The sequence below is a fragment of the Vombatus ursinus genome, unplaced genomic scaffold (genome assembly GCF_900497805.2).
Source record: "Vombatus ursinus unplaced genomic scaffold, bare-nosed wombat genome assembly UNPS02014772.1, whole genome shotgun sequence".
Lineage (NCBI taxonomy): Eukaryota > Metazoa > Chordata > Mammalia > Diprotodontia > Vombatidae > Vombatus > Vombatus ursinus.
Genome location: NW_020954550.1, coordinates 35,159,306 through 35,185,662, shown reverse-complemented (window position 1 = coordinate 35,185,662; position 26,357 = coordinate 35,159,306). Strand labels below are relative to the sequence as shown.

General features: G+C 39.4%; 2 protein-coding genes across 5 annotated transcripts in view; both read right to left on the bottom strand.

Annotated features, from left to right (window-relative positions):
- C9 (complement C9) overlaps positions 1–2,527 on the bottom strand; it is a 65,302-nt gene extending 62,775 nt beyond the window's left edge. For both annotated transcript variants that reach the window (XM_027863393.1, XM_027863394.1), the window contains exon 1: positions 2,433–2,527. In XM_027863393.1, coding sequence (XP_027719194.1) covers positions 2,433–2,509 — 77 coding nt within the window. In that variant the 5' untranslated portion in view covers positions 2,510–2,527. The remainder of the gene's footprint in view (positions 1–2,432) is intronic.
- A 14,227-nt stretch (positions 2,528–16,754) lies between these two features.
- The window catches only part of DAB2 (DAB2, clathrin adaptor protein), a 65,560-nt gene continuing 55,957 nt past the window's right edge, over positions 16,755–26,357 (bottom strand). For all 3 annotated transcript variants that reach the window (XM_027863521.1, XM_027863523.1, XM_027863522.1), the window contains 4 exons: positions 23,348–23,965; positions 22,309–22,421; positions 21,063–21,133; positions 16,755–18,720 (listed from right to left, as the gene is read on the bottom strand). In XM_027863521.1, coding sequence (XP_027719322.1) covers positions 21,068–21,133; positions 22,309–22,421; positions 23,348–23,965 — 797 coding nt within the window. In that variant the 3' untranslated portion in view covers positions 16,755–18,720; positions 21,063–21,067. The remainder of the gene's footprint in view (positions 18,721–21,062; positions 21,134–22,308; positions 22,422–23,347; positions 23,966–26,357) is intronic.

Sequence of the window (26,357 nt, the reverse complement as noted above, 5' to 3'; positions counted from 1 at the left end):
GACTCAGTTTATGTGATTAGAAATTGTTTGCGCCCAGAATATTGCCCTGACCTCAGTAACTCTTCAGGAATGTTGGAGATGGCTATAAGGAATTTTGGGTTCACCCAGGAATGTTTATATTTACCAATAGCCATCTCAATCTACTTTGCTTTCAAGTTGCCCTCTCAGCAAAACTGCTTAAATGAGTACATATGGTTCAAGTGTGGGTTCCCTTGTCTAAATCCTATATAATAGCAACCTTCCAGAGCCTAGAGGAGAGGGAGCCACACCTCCTTTACCACTCTATCTCCTCTGTCAAATGACCTAATGCATTTCTTTCTAAAACGTTCTCAGATTTGGGGGGTTTGTTCTCAAGAACAACATCTGAGAACATTAATCAAATTAATGATTCTGGAAAGAACATGACCATCAACTACCTTATGGCTTTGCTCACCACCCCAGGAGACCATTCAGGCTGAAATGTCCTTCCATGGCCTCTGCCTCCCTTTAAGTGGGGTCTCTCTCCACTAGAACATAAACTTTTAAGGGTAGTAGCTCTCTTCCTTTTGCTTTTGTTTTTGGTTAGGCAATGGGGTTCAGTGACTTGCCCAGGGTAACACAGCTAGTAAGTATTATGTGTCTGAGGCCGGATTTGAACTCAGATCCTCCTGACTCCAAGACCAGAGCTCTATCCACTGCACCACCTAGCTGCCCAAAGGGAGATAATAGTACCTCTTCAGGGTTATTATGAGGCTCAAATGAGATTTCTTTTTTTTTAGGGAATTGGGGTTAAGTGACTTGCCCAGGGTCACACAGCTAGAGCTCGCTTCCTTTTGTATTTGCTTCCTTTGCCTCTTGTAGATGCCTAATACATGCTACTTTTTTCATTCTTTGACTCCTGTTCACAGAAGTGGATCTCCAGAAGGCAGGTGCTACTAGTCCTTTACTTTTTACTTAGGACTTTAAGGTTACAGATTTAAATCTGGAAGAGACATTAGGGGATCTTTGAGTTTAACCTTCTCATTTTGTTGTTTAGTCAGTTTTGTCATTTCTGACTCTTTGTGACCCCACTTGGAGTTTTCTTGGCAAAGACACTAGAGTGGCTTGCCATTTTACAGATAAAGAAACTGAGGCAAACAGGATTAAGTGACTTACCCAGGGTCACACAGCTAGTAAGTGTTCGAGGCCAGATTTGAATTCAGGAAGATGAGTCTTCTAGACTCCAGACCTGGTACTCTATCTACTACACCACCTAGCTGCCTCTTATTTTACAGATGAGGAAACTGAGGCCCAGAGAAGTAAAATGACTTGTCTAAAGTCACAACAGACAGTAGGTAGTTGAGTAGGAATCTGAACCCTGACTCCAGATCCAACGTCTCCTCACTGTGCCATGCTGCTTCTGGAACATTGCTCTCTGTCCCTGTCTTTGTCATTCTTTTTCAGTCTCCTTTACTGGTTTCTCCTCCATCTCCTACCGATTCAGTGGAGATGTTCCCCAAAGCTCTGCCCTAGGTCCTCTACTTGCTGTGTATTCTTTCCCTTGGTCATTGTATCAACTCCCTTCATTTCAATAATCACCTCCATGTAGGCAACCATTAGACCTAATCCATACCCTAATCTCAAGGCTTGCACCTCTTACTGCCTGCTGGACATCTCAACCTAGTTGTCCTGTCAGCAAATTCAAACTCAAAATATTCAACACAGTCCTTACCATCTTCCTTCTGAAACTCTCCACTTTTTTCAACCTGCCCTATTTCTGCAAAGGGCATTTCCCTCTCCCCTACTTTCAGTTACCCCTGTTCTGAACCTTAGAGTCAACCTCTACAATGTTTTATGCCTCTACCTCCTCCTAACTACCCAATCACTTGCCAAGTCTCCACAATTCTACTTCTATAACCTCTCTCATCTATCCCTTCTCCCCACTCACTCTTTGAAACAGGCCATCAGTCCACCTCTACCTTGGACTCCTAACAGCTTCCTAATGCGTCCCCCTACTTCCAGTCTTTCTCCTGCAATGGATTCTCCCTTCAGCCTTGCCTCTCAGAATTCTTATCATCTTTCAAGGGTCATATCATATGCTATTGCCTCCTTTGGGAAGCCTTCCCTGGGCCCCCCATTTGCTAATTCTGTCTTTCCTTCTTAGATAACATGTATTACACTTATCTCCATATAAATTGTATTCCCAGTACAACAAACTCTTGGAGGCTAGGGATTGTATCATTTTTATCTTTTGTGGTTCTGATCAGAGGTACCTATATCTAGATCTGGAAAGGACCTTAGAGACCATCTAATCTAATCCTCATATTATGGAGGAAGAGGCCCAGAGAGGTTAAATGATGCCTCAAATTGTGGGACAGGGCTGAGATTTGAACCAAGGCAGATGCTTAATAAATGTTTAGTTGGATTGAATGAAATAACAACTACCTAGCAAAGGGGAAAAGTGATGAACTCACCTTGTCATAGCTCCAGCCATCAAAAGACTTATTTCTAAAATCCATATTAGAAGTCGAAATCTCTGGTCAACAGACATGCTGCTTGTCTCTTAGGCAGTTGCCAAAGGAGTGGCGCTGATTGATTTTGTAATCTATTTATTTTCAGTAGGGAGAACAGAGGACTCCTACAGTATTTACCGTCACTGGTCAGAATTATTGCTGATTTCTGTTAGAGGACTCCAAAGTCCAGTCAAAGAAAAGTGAATGACCTGTTGCTATAATCTTCTGTGGATTTGAAAAATGAGATTTTTGTATCCTGGTTCTGACTTAGTTGAGTTGGATGGGTCTTTCTGGTTCTGTACAATATGTCTGATTTGCTGTGGCCTCTTTACATTGCCCCAATGCATGGTAGGAAGCTAGGTGGAGCAGAGGATAGAGTGGTGGGCCCGGAGTCAGGAAGACTTATCTTCCTGAGTTCAAATTCTGTCTCAGGCACTTACTAGCTATGTGACCTTGAGCAAGTCACTTAACTCTGTTTACCTCAGTTTCCTCATCTGCAAAATGAACTGGAGAAGGAAATAGCAAACCACTCCAGTATATCTGCCAAGAAAACCCCAGATGGACTCAGACAGAACTGATATAACAATAAAGATGACAACCACAACAATGTAAGAGTCTGGAGCTCTAGCTCTATTGTTTATATGGTCACAGAAATTCATCCAAAGAAGTTACGTTGAGTTAGATGCACCTTCAGATTTCAAACCATATTTGGATTGAGAACTATGAGTAGCTATCCCTTTCACATCTCAACTTTCTTCCTCACAGTTTTGATATATGGTGGGTAGGCATAAAAAAGAAAATGAGAATTTTGGGGAAGTTTTCTGGAAGCCATAGACATCACATGAAGGCCAGTAGGTAAAACAGAAAAAGTTTAGAAACTTAGAAATGCATAAAATATATGTATAGTGTTGTATAATATCAATGTATATTATCTTTTGTGTTTGTGGTTTGTCCTTTGTTCTTGAAGAGGACCATGACATCAGGAAAATGATTCCTTGACTTGCAAATGAATTGGATTTAAGTGAGGGAGGGCTGGGCAAGTCACCAGCCTCACTTTCTCCTCTGGAGCCATCTGGGTCCAGTGGCCGGATATAGATCAAGACATTTTAATACTATAAATATACACAATTTCTTCTTCTCTGGTATGATGTGATGGCCAAAAAATTTTAAGCAGATTTTCCAGATTGGGAGGTACCTCATCCCTAACCCCCATGATGTGGAAGGGATAAGTATAGATTAGGGGTGAATAGGGCTTTGCCTTAGGACATCACCTTACTGGTAGGCATATCTCTCTCCTGTAAGTGTACTTCCTCTCTTTGGTGACCAACACCCCCATATCTCATCATAAGGTTCTCTGCCATGAACTCTCTGGGGGTGGAGAGGACAGGCCAGCTCCTCTCCTGGGGTGGTGGCACACCCATTGTTGGATCCAGTGTTACCACTGACAATTCCCCTCCCCAATTTCATTGTTGTTGCTTTGGATGAAAGAATTCTTTGTTACCTTTTTTCAGACCCTAATCCTTTTAGCTTTATCACATTTAGGGAATGGCAAATGTCATAGGATCATAGATTTAGAGCTCCAGGGGACCTTAGAGGTCATTGAGTTCAATCCCCCTCCCCCACTTTATGGTTGAGGAAACTGAGGTCCAGAGAAATTAAAATAACTTGCCCAGAATCAGAGAGATCATTCGATGATAGCAGAATGTGAACCCTGGTGTTCTGACTGCTCTCATGTTTCATGCTGCCTTGTCCAATGGTATTAACTCATACTCACTCAATGGGCAAGAACCAGAAGGAATGATCATGCAATGTTTTTTCAATTTTTCTTTTTAATTATGAAAATGAGTCCTGTCATTTTCACACTAACAGCAATGAGGTACGATAATTGTTAAAAAACAACAACTTTTTTGTGTATGTTTTCTAGAACATAGCAAGTTATTAAAAAAAACTCAAAAAACCCTGAAGTCTATAGGGGTCTTTTCAGTGCAATCACAGCACTCAAGATGTGTTTGCATTTTTTTAGGAGCTTGTATTTTGGGTGTAGAGATATACAGAGAAAAATGTTTCAAAACTCAGGAAAAGGTAGTGATACTTCTGTGCACTGGGAGAGGCTCCTAAATTTAGGAGAGATCTGGGTTCAAATTCTGTCTTTCATTTATTAGTCCTGGACCTGTAGGCTAGTCATCTAACCTGAGTGTCTCTGCTTCAATTTTCTCATCAGTAAATTAGAAAGTGATAATGTCTGTAGGTCAAAATGAGATAAGACACATTAAGAATTTTACAAACTGGAAAACACTATATAAAGTTCCTTTGATTCTATTAGAAAAGTAAAACCTTTCCCACACTGACCCACTATTGTGTACTTTTTAACTAATTCTTGGTTTGGTTCTGGAGTTAGGAGAAACTGAAAGGAGAATAGTAGCAGGCTAAAGGTTCCAACCTTGCTTATAATTCCAGAAGAAAGAACTGTTCTTCTTCCCTTCCTCCCTTCCTCTCTTCCTCCCTCCCTCCTTTCTTTCCTTCCTCCCTTCCTTCCTTCTTTCCTTCCTTCCTTCTTTCCTTTCTTTCTTCCTTCCTTTCTTCCTTCCTTCCTTCCTCCTTTTCTCCCTCTCTTCTTTCCTTCCTTCCTTTCTTCCTTCCTTCCTTTCTTCCTTCCTTCCTTCCCTCCTTCTCCCCTCCCTCCCTCCCTCTTCTTCTCCTTAATGGTAGGTGCCAAATGTTTGTTGAACAGAATTCAATAATGGAAACAATTAGGCATAAGAAGAGGGTATTTAATTCCTCTGATCAGGGTACCAACTCAGCTATTAACGAGCAACCTCTAAGTTGTAGGTGCTGTCCTCCACCCCCAATTGCCTTTCATGTATTTTGTATTTATCATCCTTATCTGTGTATACATTATTTCTTCTCAGTAGAATGTCTGGTTAGAAGGCAAAGACTTGTTCCATCTTCGGACCTCCACCACTTAGCACAATGCCTTACACAAAGTGGGTGCTTATCTGGAGCTCTCAGAATTCAAATGGAATCATCTCATGGAAGATGTATAGTGCAAGGAATTCCTATGTGCAACACAACTGGGATCAGGGAAGCTTGTAGACATTTGTGGCTCCTAAGGACAGAAAGGAGTTGATTTCAACAGTTCTCAGACTACTGAAAACAACATATTTGAACTGCGTCTCACTAGCGCAATGCTTTAGGTTACAAAAGCAGAGCAGACTTTTCCATGGCTGATGAAATGGGTGGGAAATGCCTATAACTAGATAATTGAATGATTGTATGGCCACAAGCCACTTCCTGTGCAGCCCAGCAAGTAACAAGATGTTAGCACTGGCCCAGGGAATCTATAGCCAGAAGACACCACTAACACATTTGTGTGTCTCTTTAATGGGTTTCATTCTTGAGGCTCCTTCTGAGAGTGCAAATATGAAGGCAAAGTCTTTTATCCAAAGTCTGAGAGTATTTTACACTAATTAGATTTAATTATAAGTAGGTGTGACCAGACCTCGTAAGCAGCTTTTGCCTTTGGAAAGTGACTCATCCAATATATTTAGAAAAGTTTATAGTTTTTTTCTTGGCTGAGTTAATTTGAATGAGGAACTGTTTTGAAATACACTTGGGAATTTTAACTATGATTCTCTGCTGTGCTATAGGTTAAAAGTCCTACAGCAAGCTAATTGCAGGATAAGCATACAGTAATATTAATGATGATGAGGATGGTCTGTATCTATTTAATACTTTTTGCTTTTCCAAACTTTTCACAGGCAACTTTGACACACACACACACACACAGACACTAATGCTTACTGTCTGAGAGATATTGAGTGAATTACTTAACTTCCCTGAATGTTAGGTTCCTCACTTGTATAACGAAGGGGTTAGACTTCTTGGCGTCTGAGGTCCCTTCTAGTTCTAGGCTTATGAGTCTATGAGCATATGATCTGTTCTGAATCAAGCTCTGGAAGAGCCCACCAGGAAATGATCCATGATCCACTAGACATCTTGATCTCTTAAAATCAAGGCATTAGAACCTTGTTGACCAAGAACATTGTGGATCCTATAAAGACCTCCTGGGATTACAGATAGAATTATGGAATTTTAGAACAGAAAAGTCACTTTAGGAACATACATGTAAGAGCTAGAAAGGACCCTGGAAGCCATTCAGTCCAACCTCATTTTACATTTTACAGATGAAGAACTGAGGCCCAGAGATACTAAGTGACTTGTCCAAAGTCCCAGAAATAGTAAGTGGTAGGAAGGGGTGGATATCCTAGATCCTCTGTCTCCAAATCCAACACTCTTTCCACTATTCCACACTGACTTCTCATGTTTTCTGCCCTCTCATTTCAAAAATGAAAATCCTCAGGCTATAGGAAACTTTGCCTAAAAGTACAGAACTAAATTGTGGCAGAATTGAAAACTAAACCCAACCATGCATTTTGATTTCCAGTCCATTGTTCTTTTCTCAATGAATCACTGCTTTCAATTGGAAGCAAGTAATTATTAAAGTCTAGATATTTGTAAAGTATGAATGGACTCATCAAATAATACCCATTTATAAGGCCCTTATATATATTCCAGGCACTGTAGTAAGTACTAGAGATACAAAGAAAGACAAAAACTTGTTCTTTTCCCTCAGGGAGCTCACATTCTAATGGGGGAAACAATATATGAAATACTATACATATATGTGTATCTATGTATATATCTCTCTCTGTCTCTCTCTCTCTCTCTCTTCCTCTCTCACATTCTAATGGATGAGACAATATGCCAAATACTATACATATAAGATATGTGTATATCTCTCTGTCTCTCTCTCTCTCTGTCTCTCTCTCATAAATTAGAGGTAATCTCAAAGGAATTAGCAGTAGGGGCTGGGTGGAGTATAGAGAGGAGCTATCACAAGCCTCTTGCATAAAGTAGGATTCAAGCTGAGTCTTGAAGAAAGCCAGGGAAAGAAACCAGGTGGGTCTTGAAATGAGGGTGACAAAATATAGCATTCCATATATGAGGCACAATCAGTGAATAGGTCTGCAGTCAGTGTTGTATGCATAGAACAGCAAGAAGGCAAGTGTTGCTAGATTGCAGAATGTAAGAAGACTGGAAAGGGACACAAGGACTCTGTTCCCTGAACATTAAAGGCTTTAAATACAATAGTTTTTGGTATTTGATCCTGGAAGTGATGGGGGGCAGGGCAATGAAATTTATTGAGTTAACATCATTAGATATGGCATTTAGGAATTTCACTTTGGCAGTTGTTTGGAGGGTGGACTTGAATGGGAAAAGACTTGAGGCAGGGAAACCAAGCAACAGATTAGTGCAATAGTCCAGGCATGAAGTGATGAAGACTTGAAGCAGCATGGCAGCTGTGTGAGTGGAGAGAAGGGATGTATCTGAGAGATACTGTGAAGGGAAAACAGCAAGAACTGGAAACAGATTGGATATGTGGGACAAATGCAAATTGAAGACGACACCAAGGTTGTGAGCATGGGTGACTAGGAGGATGATGGTATCCTTTGACAGTAATAAGGAAGTTTGGAAAATGGGAGAATTTGCAGGAAACGTAATGCGTTCTGTTATGGACATGTTAAGTCTCTGGTCCATCCATCCACTTGAAATGACCAATAGGCAGATGTTGATGGAGATTAGATGTAAGGGAAAAGGTTAGAGCTGGACAAATTGACCTGAAAATCATCTGCATAGGGATGATTATTGAACCCACAAGAGCTAAGGAGTTCACCAAACCAAATAGTATAGAGGGAGAAGAAAAGAGGGCCTCAAGGGAGGTCCTTGGGGGACATCCACAGTTAGAGGGCATTAGTTGTTTGGAGAACCAATGAAAGAGATTGAGGAGTAGTCAGGTGGAAGGAGAACCAGGAGAGAGCAGAGCTGAGAAGAGAGTATCCAGGAGAAAGGACAATCAATAATGTCAAAGGCGATAGACAAGTTAAGAAGGATGAGGACTGAGAAAAGACGATATTAGATTTGGCAATTAAGAAATCATTGATAACTTCGGAGAGGGTAGTTTAAGTTAAATTAGGTGGTCAGAAGCATAGCACAAAAGTATTTAAACGAGTGAGAAGAGACAAAGTAGAGGCTCCAAATGCAGAGAGATTTCTCAAAGAATTTATCCATGAAAGAGAGGAGAAAGATAGGCCAAGAAGTAGCTGAGATGATCAGATCAAGTGATGAGTGTTTTTTAAATGATAGAAAAGACACGGACATGTTGGCAGATAGTAGGGAATTAGATAAGGAGAGACTGAAGATTAATGAGAGAGTGGGGATGATAGAGAGGACATTCTGCTGGAAAAGACAAGATGGAATGAAATAATGGACACATGTAGAGCAGTTTGCCTTGGCAAGGAGAAGGGGTCACTTCTTCATGTGAGATAGAAGGTCTTCAGGTGAGAGTATGGCGGTGAAGTGTGGAAATAAAGCTATGAAGCCTGAGGATCAATGAAATAAATGATTTTGAATAATCACTATGGTGAATGGGATAGTAAATCAGTTAGGGAGGTGTCAAAGAATTGCCTTATGGCAGTGAGAATTCATTATTTTTAACCAATACCAAATAGTTTTGATGGCTGCTTCAGCTGCAAGATCAAAAAAGTTATCATGACATTAACTAATGAACAAAAAGATTCAAATTAACCAATCTAAATACCAATCCAAAGAGGAAAATTGACTAGTAAAGACTGAGTGGGACAGCTGAGTACCAGAGCCATAACTAGCATGGGACTGATGTGGCTTTGGCCTAAGGTGCTGGCACGCTGGGATAGGGAGGTGTGTGCTTCGTCCCCAGGGGAAGCTATTCAGATACCTTCTGTCCTTTGATCAATCCCGTTATCCTCCCTTGTAGTCCCCTGCTGGTCCCATGGGGATCATCCCATCCGGCTATCCTGACCCTCGGTTTCTATAGCTTGGTTCCTCTCTCAAGGGCCCCACTTCCTCAATATACTTCCTAATGATGTGGTGGTTACTAGAGAATCCCAGAGTTGAAAGGGACCCCAGAGGCCATACTTCAGCTCATAATTGAAAAAAGCATTCCTGCTACAATATCTCTAACAAATAATTGTTTGGTTTTTGTTTGAAGGTCTTCAGGAAAGGGAAAGTCTACCTGCTACCTCTTGGGATCATCCATTCTACTTTGGGACATCCTCAACTATGAGGAACTTTTGTTTTCAAGGCTTAATGTGCCTATCTCTCTGCAATTTTCACCCACTGCTCATATTTCTGATCTCTGGGGTCAAATGGAACAAGGTTAATATCTCTTCTAAGTGATAGCCCTTCACATACTTGAAAGCAGCTACTGTCCTGAGTCTGCCCTTGACATGTGATTCTGAGCAATTCATTTTACCTTCTAAAAAGGAAGCCCCACTCACTCCCTTCTGCATTTGCTGCCCTGCCAGATTTCAAATCACAGAGCAAAATGCTCCTTTCAGGATAAGCTCATCACTTCTAATCTCACCACCATGCTGCTAACTCAAACCTTGACTGACATAACCTTATCCTTCGGCTTTCTCTCCCCTCTGATTGAGGGCTGGAGGCTGGAGTACCAAACTCCTTCCAATGCCTTTCTTTATAGAAGGTAGAAACCGACTTAGCTGACTCCACTCTTCATCTGCTACTCTCCCGGATTTTGGCACCACCAAACAAGATGCCTCCTCTTTCTCCTGCTTTCCTGCCTCCTTCTGTGTGTTGTCCCTTCCTTTATTCTTTGAGGATATGGACTATCTTTCTTTTTATTAATTGTCTCTCCAGCATTTAGGACAATGTCTGGCACATAGTAGGTGCTTAATAAATGTTTATTAGGTTGGATTTTACTTCTCTGAGTCTCACTTTCCACACCTGTAAAAGAAGACTATGTACTATTGTAGACAGAACATTGGGTGTGAAGCTAAAAGAGTTGAGTTCAGATCTAACCAGATGTTTTACCTTGGGCAGGTCACCCTGTCCTATCTCAGTCAACTGGTTTTATCCTTGATAGATAGAGAGGAAAAAAAACACTTTTTATATGTTTAGTATTTGCCAGGTACTGTTCTCTACTACACAATTATATGCAAGCAAATAAGCCAATGCCTTTAAGGAGCTTCCATTCTAAGGAAGAAAGAAAATATATAAAAAGGATCTGCAAGGAGGTGGGGGTAAGGCAGGGGGGAGGAGATGTTAGTGATGGACCACTGTGAAGCAGGGCCCAAGTAGTATAGAAGCCTGAGCCCTAGCAGGGTAAGAGAAGAGTTGGCCCATCAGAGCCGAGGCATAACTAGTTAGGGCTCTGCAGCTGACTACTTGGCACCTTTGACTCAGGATCCCCCTCTGGGCCCCAGGGGATGACTAAGGCCTGCAGGGTACATTTTCAGTCTTCTACCTAGCATGTGGCATGTGACCAGTAATGAAAACTGGAGCTCTTCAGAAAAACAAGAATCTAGGAGGAGCTCCAGTAACTCATTAGGTAAGATGACAAATTGCTGGAGCTTGTCCATCAGCAGCACGCTAATGACTACCATGTTAAAAGGAGCTACTGGAGCACCTAATCCTGAGCCTCCCAGACTAATAGCACACTTCCAACATTCGAACAAAGTGTTGTTTTTTTTTCTTTTAAGTAAAGGGATAATGTTGCATAAGCACTTCCCAGCAAGAAACACAGATATTTCATTATTTAGCAATCTCTCCAAATAATCATAGCTTAAATATTAACCAGAAGCCTTAGAGGGCAGAGAGGGCTGACAATGAGAGGCCAGGGAAGAGGAAAAGGTCTTATTTCACCAAGTAGATTTTGCATTGTGCTTCCTGTTGTTTATGGCATTTTTCTGGAAATATAACTTATTTGACTACTGGATTATTTAAGAGCCAATCCAGTTTGGAGGTTATCCAGGCCTGGTACTCCTCCTCCCTATAAATAAAAAGAACTGGAAACCAAATCAGTTTTGCTTTTTTGGGGGAGGGGGGAATTTGCAACTAGATGTATAACATGCTTAATGGAATCAACTGAGTTTATGAAAACATAGCATAAGGTAAAATAAGTAATAATAATAATAACTAGCATTTATATAGCACTTGAAGCACTTTACAAATATGATTCTATTTTATCCTCAAAACCTGAAAGTTAGGTGCTATTATTATCCCCATTTTACAGATGAGGAACTTGAGGCAGACAGAGGTTAAGTGACTTGTCCAGGATCACACAACTAGCAAGTGTTTGAGGCTGGATTTGAACTCTAGATCCACTTCTCTATCCACTGAACTACCCAGCTGCCTCATAATAGCCAGGTGGATCATAGATTTAGAGTTAGAGGAAACCTTGGAGGTTATTTCTAGTCCAACTCTTTCATTTTAAAGATGAGGAAATAAGTCTTAAAGAGGTGTAGTCACTCACCCAAAGTCATGTAGGTTGAAAGTGGCAGAGTGGGGATCCTAATAGGAAGGCAGCTAGGTAGTGCCATAAGTGGATAGAGCATTGCCCCTCAGGTCATGAAGACTCTTCTTCCTGAGTTCAAATCTGGGCTCAGATACTAGTTGTGTGACCTTAAGTAAGTCTCTTAACCATGTTTGCCTCAATTTCCTCATCTGTAAAATGAGCTGGAGAAGGAAATGGAAAACTACTCCTGTATCTCTGGCAAGAAAATCCCAAATAGGGTCATGAAGAGTTGGATATAACTGAAAGGACTGAATAACAACAATAGTACTACAGGACAATGTTATTAATGGATGATTGTCCAAGCCACAAAATGGTATTTTTAAACTTCACAGGTGAAACTTCAGAGATTTGTTTGTTTTTTAAACTTACATTTCTCCTGTTAGTGATTTGGAGAGCTATTTCCTATAGCTATTAATACTTCACAATTCTCTTAAGAATTATTTGTACCCATTGTCCATTTATCCATTGGGGGAATGATGTTTAGTTTCATATATTTGTCTTAGTCTCTTGTATAGCATATATATATATAATATATATATAAAATATATATATATATAGCATACATAGCAGATGCATATAAGATATTTAATGAAAATCCCTGCCCCCCCATCATTCACTTCCCTTCTTATCCTAGTTGCATTGATTTTGTTTGTGTAAAAGCTTTTTCCATTTCAGGTAACTAATGATCTATTTCATCTTTGGTGATAACCACTATCCCTTGTTTGGTTAATAATTTCCCCCTAATTATTGCTCTGAATGATACCTGATTTGGTTCTCTTCTAATTTTGTTGTCATATCCTTTTGAGGCTTATTGTGTAATATAGTGCAAGATGTTTGCCTAAATCTAATTTCTGCCAAATGCTTTTCACCTTTCCCAGTAACTCTGGTCAAATTGGGAATCTTTCCTCAAGTAATTTATGTACTCAGGTTTATTGAGCCCTGGATTTTTTAATTCAATTGTTTCTGATTCTTCCTTATCTAGTCTGTTCCACTGCTCTACTTTTCTATTTTGTAACCAGTACCAAATGCTTTTTGTGATTAAAGACTTATAATTTGAGGTGTTGGAAGTGCTTTCCCCTCTTCATTCTCCCCCCACCCCATTATTTTCTCTTGAAATTTTAGATCCTTTTTATTCCAAATTAATTTTATTACTTTGTTTAGCTGTAACACGTATTCCCTTGGTAGTTTGATAGATTTATCTTTAAATCTGTAAATTAATTTGAAAATTGTCATTTTTATTATATTGGCATAGACCAACAATGAGCATTCCAGTTAGGTCATTCTTTATTACTTTAAGTGTCTTTTTATCATTGCTCATTGAGTGTGCCATGGCAGCTTAACTCCCAAATACTTTATGCATTTGTTGTTGTTTTGAATGGGGCTTCCCTTCTGATTATTTGATCCTGTATTTTGTTATTGTTGTGTAGCAATGCTATGGCTTTTTATGGTTTATTTTGTATTCTGCCACTTTATTAAAGCTGTTGTCTCAATTAGAGTGGGTTTTTTCCCAGATTTTCTAGGATTTTCTAGGTAAACTATGTCTGTAGCAAATAATGATAGCTTTGTCTCTCTCTTCTCCCTTCCCCTGTATTTATGCCTTTAATTTCTTTCTCTTGTCTGTTTTTACTATTTTCAGCACTGTGGCTCTCATTTACAAAAGTAAAGGGGAATCCTTGCTTTAGTTTTGCATTCATCATGAAATCCTCTTGTATTTCCCCATCATGCTTTATACAACTTTTAGTTTGAGATTTATATTTATTTTATTTTTTAAAAGGCCATTGTGTATTTATGCTTTGTAGGTCATATTTTCTTACTGTCTAAAAAGGAAGCCCTGTCACAAACAAAATGGCCACTGTTAAAATCTGCACAGATGAGAATGGTGTTAGTAAGTAAATAACTTCCAGTGTGAAGTGTCCAGTCAAGGACAAGGTCGTTCTGCCCTTATTTCTCCCCCGTTTCCCCTGGCCCACTCATAGCAAATCTTCTTGAGCAAGCATTTCTTTCTACTCTTGGGTTAGTTAGCAGCAGGTGGTTTCCACTTCATTAAAAGTCCTTGCTCTTCACAGCACTGATAAAAGCATGAAGGTTAAACTTTCTTGGAGAGAGAACTGAAAAGGTTAAGCAAAAAGACTGAAATAGGCAACCTATTGGAAGTGGTTTATTTTCTTCCACCTCCCCTGCCCCCCAAACCCCGGCCCAAGACGCAAGCATCATTATCTTGCAGAGAATTTGCACAAAAGAGAATTACTTCTCAAATCTCCTAGTTCAGGTATAGCTGTTTCTGCAGTGCTAGGAAGCCATAGTCTCCAAGTGTAAGCTATTTTCTGCATTCTTATCTACTGACATCAGGATGGAAGGGTGGGGGTGGAGAAGGGAAAGCTGCAGGAAGCAAGTGAAGGTCTGGCAGTAACAAGAGGTGGGCCATGCCTACATTCAATTACTTTACCTTAGATTAGTTTGTTTTGAAATAGTTTTTCCTTCCTCTCCAGTTTGCCTCATTGCATGATACTCTAGCAATAAAATTAGTTCAATCCTGATACTTATCTATATAGCCAAAGCTTGCCCAAACATTTTTTTTTTCCTGCTTGGCTCTGGAAATGAACCAGAGACCATAGCATGGGTGAGATTAATAGGAATCAGCTAAGGCAGCTAGGTGTGGCTACGGATAGTATGTTGGCAATGAGGCCTCAGACATTCACAAGTTATATGAGCCTGGACAAATCACTTAACCTCAGTTTCATCTTCCATAAAATGGGGATAATAATAGAACCTCTCTTGAAGCATTGTGGTGTCATATAGAGGACAACTAGATGGCAAAATAGATAGAGTGATTCAGCCTCCTGAGTTCAGTCTCAGACATTTACTAGCTATGTGACTTTGGGCAAGTCACTTAACCCTATTTGCCTCAGTTCCTTATCTTTAAAATGACCTGGAGAAGGAAATGGCAAACCACTCCAGTATCTTGTCAAAAAAATCCCAAATGGGCTTACGAAGGGTCAGAAAAGACCAAAATACAACAAAACACTTAGCACAGTACCTGGCCCATAGTTGGTGCTTTACAATGTTAGTCATTATTGTTATAATATTTTGGAGTAGGTGGAGACAATTGGGGTTGAATAACTTGCCCAGGATCACACAGTTAGCATCTGGATTTGAACTCATGTCTTCCTGATCCCAGGGTCAGTGCTCTATCCACTATACCACCTGGCAATCCCTAAACGTTAGCTATTATTAATAGTCCAAGGCAGTGCCTGCCTATTAATAGCCATGTTGCCAGGTCTAAGACTCCTCCAGAGAGGAACAAGTCCCATGTTCAGGGAAAACCACACGTATTCACCGAGCTGCCAGATCTCATAGCTTCTCCCTCCTCTTCTCTCCTTCCTCTCCACTCCCAAGGCCATGACCCAAATTCAGGCCTTTATCACTAATCATCATCTGGGCTACCTCAATAGCCTCCTAGTTGGTTGCCCTGGCCCAGGTCTCTTTCCAATCCAGCCCAAACTGATGTTCCTAAGCACAGGTTTGACCATGTCATTCTTCAACCAAAATTCCAGACGTTTTTTTTTTTTTTAACCGCCAGGATCAAATATAAACTCCTTTAGTTGGTAGTTAAAATCAACTGATCACAATCCGTCTTTCTAGCCTTATTAACCAACCAAATTGACTGCCTTGTGATTTCTCCTACAAAGCCATTGCACTGACTAACCCCCCCCACCTAGAATACACTTCCTCCGCACTCTCTTCCCATCTCTAATTTCCATCAATACTCAAGTACCACCTTTTTTCTATCCTTTAAGCTATTTAGTGCTGCACAACCCCCCCCGCACCCGTCACCTTATATCTGTATTGTATGTATCTAAATATTTGTTGTCTTCTATGTAGAGACTGTGATCTCCTACAAGGGAAGGGGCTTTTTCACTTTTTCGTCTATATCCTCAGCATTTAAAAAAAATACTTGATTATACTGGAAACTCTACTACCAAAGAGGAAACTTCACCATTGGTAATTGATGATAATAGCTAATATTTATATAGCACTTTAAGGTTTACAAAGCACAGTGTGTATCTCATTTTATTCAACAATCCGGGGAGGTAGGTGCTATTATTATCCCCATTTTATTGTTGTTCAGTCATTTAAGTTGTCTGATGCTTTGTGACCATATTTAGGGTTTCCTTGGTAAGATAGTGGAATGATTTGCCATGTTCTCCAGCTCATTTTACAGATGAAGAAACTGAGGCAAATAGGGTTAAGTGACTTGCCCAGGGCCACACAACTAGTAGGTATCTGAGGCCAGATTTGAACTTAAGAAGATGCCTTCCTGACTTCAGGCCCAGCATTCTATTCACTTTACTGCCTAGCTGTCCCATTATACAAACTAGGAAGCTAAGAGAAAAAGGTAATGTGTAGAGTCACATTGCTAGTAAATGCCTGAAGCTGGATTTGAACTCAGGTCTTCTTGACTCCAGGTCTACCACTCTATATACCACCTACCTGTCTAATTGTTCTGCAACTTAGAACTTTGTGTGAGGGCACCAAGAGGTTAACATCGTGTCAGAGGTGAGAACTTACTCTAGGCCTTCCTGACTCTGAGGCTAATTTTGTACACAACCAAAGCTGCCTCACACTGCAGCAAATTCTAATTGGAGAAATTGGGGTATAATTTGGATTCATTTTAGTATCTACTTCTCATTGGAGGTCAGGCAATGGGGGAAGATGGGGTGAGATGAGCTAACTTTGAAAAAAAAAAACACCACTGATTTTTACCTACCTTTTTCTATCTTCTTTCAGCCCCACTTTAAAGCACAAAATACCCCATAATTTATCTGAACTGGATTTCAAGAAGATAGAACAAATGGATAAGATGCGCACAATTCTGCATTTCCAGTTTATTGAGATGTAGTAAATTCATAGCTTTATTTGTATTACAGAAAAGTGCACAGGAGAAAAACAGATCTGTACAGGACATGTGTGGCTGAAATTCAGTTTCAAGAAATTACTTTCAAAAATCCCAGTTACCTACAAATAATTGTCTCCAGTTTTAGCACAAGTTTAAGTATTTGGACATTAAAATACTATTTCAAGTTCATATTTATAAATGGTTGAGCAGAAAGTCAGACAGAAAGGTTAAGCCTATACATTGATCAGCTATTATCATTAGACATGTCACCCTAACTTTACCTTAGACAATTATTTAGGGCTTAGGGTTAAATCAATAGAGGTGCATGAGTCTACCAGCTGGTTGACACTGCAGGCAGGTATCCTTTTCCTCCACCCAAAATTAACATTGAATGTGGATGTTTAGCACCCACAAGAACCTGAGAGTTAAGGGTCAAAGACAAGAAAAACAAAAACACACATGTAATACAAAACTCATTTTGGCAAAAATTCACTCTCATAATTGTGCTAAAAGTAGAGATACAAAATATACCGGGAAAGTGTTCAAGTTTGTTTTTGGTTTTTCAAAAAGAGGGAAAAAAAAGGTCGATATAACCATGATTATAACCAATATCTTCAGATACTTCAGGTTCTGGACATCTTCTAATCATTTTTATTTTGTCTTTACCAATCTCTAGCCTGTTGTTTGAAGAAAGTTCCCTAGTTGCTTCAAAGGGTCCAATGTAACCACCAAAAACTCCAGAGGCTTTTGGGTCAATCACTTCATTTAATAAATGGACTGAGTACAATACCTCCATGCTGAGTAGACTTCTAGCAGGCTCACTGAAAAGTGTTATCAAAAGGTTTGGATTCTGGAGCTTGAATTCAAGGTGGTGGCCTCTTATTCAGTTAAGGAAAAAAAGTATGTGCCTACTAGGTGAGTGACTGTGATGAAGTGACCACACTCTCTCTTAACCAAAAGGCAGCAAAACCGTGTGAGACCTGTGATTTGGTAAAGAGACTGTTTTCCCATAAACCCAAAGAATTTTGCCAGCTCTGCAAATGGGTGAAAGTGATAGTGTTAGGTCAAAGTAAGTGAAACTTTAGGAAGTGGGTCATATTGTGAATGTTTTGGGGGTGAGGGTAGGTTTGGGGGAGAAAAAGCTACCTTCCCCCCAACATGCTTATCCACTATTTGTTATAGCTTTTGGGTCAGAGGGAAAAAAACAAAGTCAATCCTGCAATAAGGACAGGGAGAATTTCCCAAAAGTGAGCTTCAAAAAGGGTTCCCATCTTTTGAAAAGGGAGGTCTGGAGATGTGGAATGTGACAACAAATATCTATCAGTGGTTGAAGGACTTGTTTTAGTTTACTTCATCACATCATTAGAGAAGAAAGGGAAGAGGAGAAGAAAAGCAAGATTTTGTCTTATTTTTTAATAAATGCTCAGTCCTATAACCATGAATTTGTAAGCCTTTGAAAAAAATAAAGAAAAAAAACCCATACAAATTCTAAACCTTAAGTGAAGGTAACTCCAAACTTGTTAGCAGAGCAAAAGTTCTGGAAGGAGTGTGTATTCAGATGGTATTATTTAATATTTATCCTTTGTGAGATGCCAAGTGTTTTGGGAAAGTAAAGGTGGAGGACTCAAGGGGACACACTCTCCTATCCCCACCTCCCCACATTGGAGAAATTCTCTTGACTTCACTTGTTTTCAGATTTGGAAGGTCAGGTTCTTATATCTTATGTTTCAAGCCACAGCTTTGAAGCTTAGCTTTATGTCTGGGCAAAAAGTGAAAAGATATCTCTATAAGTAAAAAAAAAAAAGCCATCAACGAATAAGGCAAAAGGTAATGAATGTTGAAGCTGGAGCTTGCAACAAGAAGTTGTCCCACTAGTAGCTCTGTCCTTGGCAAATGCGGCCAACCTTTTTGTTCATCTTGATAGGGAATGCACCAAAATCCTAATGAAGAATGGGAGAAAAAAAGTTACAAATCTATACATACACAGAATATAATTCTAATTTGTTTCACTATCAGTGGGACTAAATGTGCAGCTTTTGGGGAATTAAAAATTGAACACAGATTCAGATATCATTAAGTAAGAAGAAGCCACAGGTAGGAAGTAATTTACAATCCCCAAGAGGAAAACCACTCCCTGAGGGTAAACTGTGCTGCTCTCAGAGAAATTACATTCATTCTCTAGTCCATTAAACTGTCCCCTAATTGGCCTGAAGTAGAAGAGAAATCTCATTACAGTGTATACTTTTCAAGTAAAAGGTACGGTACCAAAAAAAGCCCAAGGTGATAGAATAGCAGCTCTGATTATTTTGTAGATTAGCAGCTATCTTCCATATATGTTAAGAGTTTCCTGCTCTCTTCCTCCTTCCCCTCTCCAATCCTTATCCAATAGACACTTGGTATTTTAAAAATAAAAAGCACAATATACACTGACAACATCTGATATGTTTAAAGTTAACTGGTGTGGGCTAGTCATGCTTGAAACCAAAGACAAAGCTATTTACTATTCTCTTCTCATGTAACAGGTATAGGACCAGGGACCTGTGTGAACACACACGGAAAATCAAGCACATCTTCCCCTTGGCGCTCATTCTGAATCTCCTTCTCATGAAACTGGAGGCTTAACTAGGAGTTTCTGTGTGCATTCTGTCAAACAGGGCTAAACCAATGGAAGTCTGATCCTCCTTCATCCCTACATAGTTTTGCCTGATAAATCATGAGAAATATCCAAATAAACCAGCCAACGAAGGACCATAGATTTAAAACTGGAAGAGACCACAGAGGTGGTTTAGTCTACTCTCCCATTCTATGGACAAGGAAACTGAGGTCCTCAGAGTTTAAGCGACTCCCCCAAGGTCTTCCAGGGAGTAAATGGCAGAGGTGAGATTCCAGTCTAGTTTATTTGACTTTAAATATGGTGCTCTTTCCACCAACTGATATTTTGTACAAGTGGGTTGTACTTATAAGATCTTTATTTATTGAGACTTTCACAAATGTATAAAGGAAGTCCAAGACTACAGTGAATTTCTAATCAATTCTCAGGATTTCTTTTTTTTTTTTCCTGTGTAACTAAAGTTTTGCACAAATTAAGCATTCATCTGTGGAGATGGTAAGGAAGGAACAATCTTACCTGCATAAAGAATGAATGGACTTACAGTGCTTTGCAAATCTTAAAGTCTCATGTAAATGAATTATTCAGTATGAGCTAAGCAACAGTGCTCAATTATCCTAATTTTGCAGTACAAGGTTTCACTTTCAGAAGGTGTTTGCAATAAATGTCTTTGCTTACTGTCTTTTATTTCTCTGCCTCCAACATCCTGGAACCTCTGCATCTCTATAGGAGAAACTCCTTGGTTAGGCCTTTTCTTCACCATCTGGCCTCAGCCTACCCTTTCTGTCTTGTTACACATCACTCTTCTGCATTCAATGATCTGTCTCAACCAACAAATATTTACCACCAAGGTGCAATTTCATTTTAAAAAATGTGCTTAATCAACCATCATCAACAGTCACCACAGTTTAGAGTAGGTTTGAACTGACTTGATTATGATTATACTTAGCCCTCATGCAGCCACCAGGTAACATTTCTCTTCTCTCCAGCTTTTTCATTCCATTTAATGGTTTGTCCTTAGGTGTTATCCAAAATGTAAGCTTCTTGAGGGCAGGAACTGCTCTCTTTGCTTGAACTTGTGTCTCCAGTGCTTAGCACAGTGCCTGGCCCATAGTGAACACTTAATAAATACTTTTTGAATGACTTTACTAGACTATGGATCCAGACTGAGCAGAAGCCAAGATGTTTGTGTCATCTGTGTTTGGTGTAGTCATTAACAATACTTACTTAGTGTTTGATGGTTGCTTGAGGAGATCTCTTATCTCCTTAAATTTCCAGGCCCTGTGGAACACTGGTTTATTATTATAAGTAACAAGTTCAGTGAGTGTTTCCGTACATAAGCAAGATGCCATTGTGTATGTAGCAATGTGAAAATCCTGCTTGCTTCTGGCAATTTGGGAGAATTCATAAGTCCTCCATGTTTTGATGTTTTAGTATATATAAAGAATATAGAACTTATGTTCAAAAGAACTAAGGTATAGATTTCATGTGTGGAAGAAATTGAGTTATTTAGCATACCACCAACAAACTTTGATACCTATCCTCCTCAATGTTGTGTTACTGTTTCAAGAATGGAAACCCAGGTCTAAGTCACCTCCAAGCAAAAGGCACTTAACTTCTATTCTAAATTTAATTTCCCCTCAGACAATTAACTTGATAGAAATTTCTACTTACAGAAGTCATGCAAATCGATTTCCAAAAGGATCCCCATATAGATGAGAAGATGTTGGCTGTTGAGGCACAGTCTATGGAGATACAACATCCAATTGGAAACATAAATAGTCTTATCTTTGAATATAGTTCTATGTCTTACCTATGAATTGTCTTAATCATAAAGAAAACAATTCAGACTATTTCCAGAGTTCTTTTTAAGAAGTATAGTTGGATTATAAAGTTGTGTATATATGTTATGCATTTCTGAGTTTCTAAACTTTTTCTATGTCATCTACTGGCCTTTTCATATTGCCTGGGACTTCCACAAACCTCCCAAAAAATTCTCATTTAGTTTCTAATTTCTTAATAGTTGGGAGAACACAGCTCTAGGTTCCACAGAACTCTGTGGATATGCAAGTGGTGATGCTGAATAATTAGATCCAAATGAAAACACAAGCTGCTAGCAAAGGAAGTTTGCTTCCTAAGCATGATACTTGGTGTAACTTCTGTGATTTGTTGCCATTAAGGTAATCATATTAAGAAATTAAATCTTTTTAGGCAGAATTACAGCTTTGAGTTTCTCCTGGCAAAGCATTTAAAGTAGGATTTTAAGTCACATAATAAATGCTTCCAAGGACAGGCGTCATACTTTAAGGTATCCATTTTTGTCTAGCTGTAACAATTGAAAGCATGTGGCTATCATTGAAAGATAATAGTTATCCTTCCCACATCTCAACTTTCCCTATCAAGGGATACATAGTGAGTCGGCTTAAGAAATTAAATGAGAGTTTTTTGGGAGGTTTGTGGAAGTCCCAGGCAATATGAAAAGGCCAGCAGATGACATAGAAAAAGTTTAGAAACTCAGAAATGCATAATATATATATTACTGTAAACACCCCATAAAAGAAAAAGAAAAAAAATTCAGACTACTTCCATGGTATGAAGGGAGGGCCAAAAATTTTTATACAGATTTACCAGATTGTGGGGTGCTGTGCCCCAACCCCTGAAATGTGAAAGGGATAACTATTATCTTTCTCTAAGGGAAGCAATGTGCCAAAGATGAGTGCAGTTCTCAAAGTTGATTCTTCTATCTTTTTGTGTATGTATGACAGAAATATTACTTTATGAATTAAGAATTAAAAGTAAGATTAACTAAAAATTAAAATGGAATAATCTGATTCTACCAGTTTTACAAGGTATGAGCATTAGTACCTTGGAATAATAATTTGCCGAGTTATTAGGTTTCTCTCCCAATAATCATACTTACGGGTGATTGCAATGGAGAACGGAAAGGATCTTTTGCAAAAAGGTTCTCAAATGAACTTTCCACTGGCTTGGAAGCTAAAGGGGTGCTTTGCCTGGGAGCTGGCTTTGGTGCTTCTTTAAAAAGAAAAAAAGAACAAAAATCCAAAATGTGCTACTTAGTAGAATGGCTTCTTGTTTAAATAGTCTCCCTGTTAACATTTGCCTCAATTAGATAAAGAACAAGCATTTATCATGTCCCCTGTGTTGTAGACACTGTGCTAATCATTTTATAAATACCAATCTCATTCAGTTTGATAAAAGAGCTTACATACTGTTTCTCAGAATTGTGAGGCAGTTAAAGAATCCAAGTGCAATATTGTGTATAGAAAGCCAGATTACATTCAGGAAGACATGGATTCAAATTATGCTTCTGACACCCACTGGCTATCTGACTGGCAAGTGATTTAAACTTCTCAGTGTATGAGACTATATTAAGTGATTAAGACTTATGTTACAGATGAGTTCCTCATCCACATTGGCAATTCCCTAGACTGATCAATTTATAGGTCTGATTCCCTGCTTAGGACAATGTCTGGCACATAGTAGGCACTCAATAAATGCTTATTCCTTCCCCTTCACGCCTACCCCTCTGCCCCCCAATCTGTGGACTCAAAGTGAAGGGACTTGTTATCATGAAGTAGAGGATTTTAAGATTTCTTTTAAAGCTGTTTAAGGTAGAATCAATGCAGAAGCTGAATGAGGACCATTTGCTTTACCAGGATACTAGGAGTTAGCCCCGAGAACACTGACAGTGTTTCTAGTACTTCTGAAGGCTAGTATTATCAGTGCCAAGACACCTGTCACTAGGGGGCAATATCAGGCCAGTTTTTTCCAAAGATAACAATTGATTCTTTAATGTATTCCAAGACATAAATAGTTAAACTTTTTATGGAGCTATTGGATGGTCAATGAAATAAGACAGAAGCTAGTATTGGGTTCTTCTGGACCTGATTACCTTGGATAAGGTTGTGTGTGTGTGTGGGGGGGGGGGAATGCCTTACCATTTATCTTGGCCAACAACTGATTAGCATCTAATTCCTCATTCTCTGTACTTTCTTGTGGAATTCCAACTTTGCTAGTGAAGTAACTGGAGAAGGCTCCTGAGGCCCCAGAGGATGCTTGCTCCCCCTTCCTTGCTGGCACTGCTGGTCGCTGCCTCAGCTGGATGTCCTTAAACATTTCTTTCACCTCTTTGATTTCTTTATCCCCAAGTGGATCTAAAGCAGTGAAGGCATCACAAGAGATATCCTTCTGTGGGACAGTTCTGGGAGGGGGCTGAGGTGGTGAGCCTGAGATAAGCACAGAAGATTGCTGGCCAGGTGAGGCTGCTGTTGGGAATATGTTGCTCTGAAAAGGGTTCCCCAAGGAGGCTTGTGCTGGCCATGTGTTAGCTGGCACATTTGTGGTAGAGCCCCAGAGAGGAGGGGATGAGGGTGATGTTGGGGCTCCATAGGATGTTGGCTGATCCCAGCCTGAGACTGTTGGGTTTGTATTAAAGGTAAGAGGCTGACTAAATCCTGAAGGCTGAGAACTCATCATGGGCACTGAGGTGGACTGGTTGAAAACTAATGATGGTGGGTTCCATGGTCCTGTCTGAGGTGTTGATACTGGTAAACCACCTAAGGAATAGAGAGGAAAAATATTATATTTCACCAAATGAGAAATGTAAAAGATAGAAGAATTAAATCATCAACAGTATCCTATGGTAGTTTTCTTAAGTACCTGAACATTGGAGGAAATGAACACCCTTGTTGCACGAATGTAATTTAACAATACCTATACACAAAGCCAGGTTAGCCACCACCTGGATGGTTAATTTTAAGATAATTCTAATACATCAATGACAGCTCGTTTTCATGAAAACTCATTCTGCTCACATCCTATGGGGACCATTTCATAGTTTCTGTTGATTTTAATTCATCAAGTGTTGATAGAGAGGAGATCTGAAAAAGTTTTAGTTGTGACTGTAATGGGAGACTTGTTAAAGGTATTGCTGAGAGGACTACTTTAAATCAAATTTAAATCAAAATTAGCTTTTTTACATTTTATCACCCAGCGTAAACCTGGCCAGGAATCTGAGGATAATGGTGAGATAAAATATATGACAAACACTTATTAAGTGCCTACTCTATGTCAAGTACTGTGCTAAGTGCTAGGGATACAAATAATGAGAAGAAAGTCTCTGCTGTCAAGGAATTTGCAATTTAATGGGGAAGACAACAGTCAAAACGAAGCAGGAAAGCAGTTGGGGGAGAGCACCCAGTTTGAGACAATGATGGAGCTTCTGAGTTCTCTTTTAAGGGAGGCTGCGGGAGGAGTTTTTTCTTCTCTATACTCAACCCTCCAATCAAGAGGCAGTAGCAAAGGAGGGTACTAATGAGGTATGTGTGCATGAAGCTGAAGCAGTGTACACCAAGGTGCATTTCCTGGTGATACGTCTATCCTCGGGGCATGTTCATGATGATGGTGGAGTCAAAACCAAGCCTGATAGCTGGTTGCAAATGGAGAGATGGCTGGGATTTTAAGGCCTTGGTAAAAGGAGGGGATGGGAGTTTTTTCCTCTGCCCTCCAGTCCTCTAATCAGAAAGGCAGAAGCAAGTGAAGGTATTTATGAGGTACTCTCCTCAAACCTAAATGAACTCTACGTCCAAGCTATTAAACATATGTCTGTCTCATGTGCTATCTTATAAGCCTGTCATTAGAATCAAACCATTTCTCCAATTGTGCCAAACTAGTCCTCCCTTCCTCCCGAAGCTTATTCTATGCTTCACACGTTTCCTCTTTCACCTTCTCCCTGGGGCACTGGAAACCTAGGGTGCCTTCTTAGCCACAATTCATCTCTACAAACATGAAAAAGAAAACATATAGCTGATGTCCTCATTTCAAAACTCCACCATCCTTGAACTTGTCTGACACTTACTTAGTTCATCAGTTTCCTAGGCCTGCCAGAATAGAACAAGAGACCTTATGCTATTTCAATATCAGATGAGAGATATATTAAAACAAACAAACAAACAAACAATTCTCTAGGACTTCACCACACTTGGTGAACTTTAAAAGTGCTTGATAAATTCAATTTATTATTAGCAGTAGTATAATATTATGCCTTGTTTATTCTTACATACACACACACACACACACAGAGGTTATGGGAAAGTCTAAATTAACTCTGATGTCTTATATGATCACCATGATCTAGACCAGGGGTCAGCAAACCACAGCCTTGAGCCAAATCTGACCTGCTATCAGTTTTTATGCAGTCCATGAGCTAAGAATGGATCTTACATTTTAAATACAATAGAACTTTATTCTAGACAAAATATTGGCTAGTTTTTACCAAATTGCACCTGTCTGCTACAGTGAAAAAAATTGAGAATGGTAGAGCTGATAGGATCTTTAGAAACAGTCTAAACCAGGGGTGGGGAACCTGGAACCTCAAGGTCACATGTGGCCCTTTTATTAATAAAAATATATAAATATTATATAACATATTATGTACAGATACATTAACAAATATAAAATATTATAGATTTATATATGAATATAAAATATAAATATAATTAAATAAAAATAAATTAATAAAAACTAATAAAAGGATTTGTTCTGTGAAATTTGAATTTGGTCAAAGGGCTACACTTGAGGACCTAGAGGGCCACATGTGGCCTCAAGGCCTCAGGTTCCCCACCCTTGGCCTCTAAATTTATTTGACAGAGGATGAAAACTGAGGCCCAGATTTCCAAGTTCACATAGCTAATGAGATTGGAACTTACATTTGTCTCCATATTTTTTTCTCTATTTCTGTCACTAAGTTGCCTTCTTGGGCACCAAGTTAATATTCTGTCTTAGACTATATTGTAACAAGTTTTTCCAACTACCATTTCCTGACCACTGTACTTACTAAAGTAGAGATAGTGGGAGAATCAGAGGGTAGGCAAGGAGGAAAATTAAGATTCCTTTATTTCATAGGAATTTAACCTTGGCATATCCATATAATTAAAGTCTTCTACTATA